A 1021-nucleotide genomic window follows, 5' to 3' on the forward strand; every position below is an offset into this window, starting at 1 on the left:
CCCAGCACGGGTGTTCGGACACCCACGAGCCCCCGCACCCCTTTTGGAACACCCGCGATGCCCAGCACGGGTGTTCGGACACCCACGAGCCCCTTCACCCCTTTTGGAACACCCGCGATGCCCAGCACGGGTGTTCGGACACCCACGAGCCCCTTCACCCCTTTTGGGACACCCGCGATGCCCAGCACGGTGTTCGGACACCCACGAGCCCCCGCACCCCTTTTGGGACACCACGAGCCCCAGTACGGGTCTTCGGACACCCACGGGCCCCAGCACCCCTTTTGGGGCACCCACGATCCCCAGCACGGGTGTTCGGACACCCACGGGCCCCAGCACCCCTTTTGGGGCACCCACGATCCCCAGCACGGGCGCTCCGATACCCACGGGCCCCAGCACCCATTTTGGGACACCCATGATCCCCAGCACGGGCGCTCCGATACCCACRAACCCCAGCACCCATTTTGGGACACCATGAGCCCCAGTACGGGTGTTCGGACACCCACGAGCCCCAGCACCCATTTTGGGACACCACGAGCCCCAGCACAGGTGTTCAGACACCCATGGACCTCAGTGCACATTTTGGGGACACCCACGAGCCCCAGCACGGGTGCTCCAACACCCATGGACCTCAGTGCACATTTTTGGGACACCCACAGGCTCCAGCACCCATTTTGGGACACCCATGAGCCCCAACACAGGTGCTTGGACACCCACGGGCCCCAGCACCCATTTTTGGGCACCCACGAGCCCCAGCACCCATTTTGGGACACCCACGATCCCCGGAACTGGTGCTTGGACATCCACAGGCTCCAGCACCCATTTTGGGACACCCACGATCCCCGGAACGGGTGCTTGGACACCCACAGGCCCCAGCACCCATTTTGGGGCACCCACGAGCCCCAGCACAGGTGCTTGGACACCCATGGGCCCCAGCACGGGTGCTCCAACACCCATGGACCTCAGTGCACATTTTGGGGCACCCACGGGCCCCAGGACCCACTTTGGGGCACCCACGAGCCCC

The 1021-nt window shown here is 65.2% G+C and overlaps 1 protein-coding gene across 1 annotated transcript in view; it reads right to left on the minus strand.

Moving 5' to 3' along the window:
- Window positions 1-414, minus strand: part of LOC112963941 (chromodomain-helicase-DNA-binding protein 3-like) — a gene marked incomplete at its 3' end in the record, with an annotated part of 12052 nt that extends 11638 nt beyond the window's left edge. The window contains exon 1 of the mRNA XM_026061458.1: window positions 247-414. Coding sequence (XP_025917243.1) covers window positions 247-414 — 168 coding nt within the window. The remainder of the gene's footprint in view (window positions 1-246) is intronic.
- Between the last annotated feature and the right edge of the window lie 607 nt (window positions 415-1021).

Source organism: Apteryx rowi, unplaced genomic scaffold (assembly GCF_003343035.1).
Source record: "Apteryx rowi isolate R43461 unplaced genomic scaffold, aptRow1 scaffold_1806, whole genome shotgun sequence".
Classification (NCBI taxonomy): Eukaryota; Metazoa; Chordata; class Aves; order Apterygiformes; family Apterygidae; genus Apteryx; species Apteryx rowi.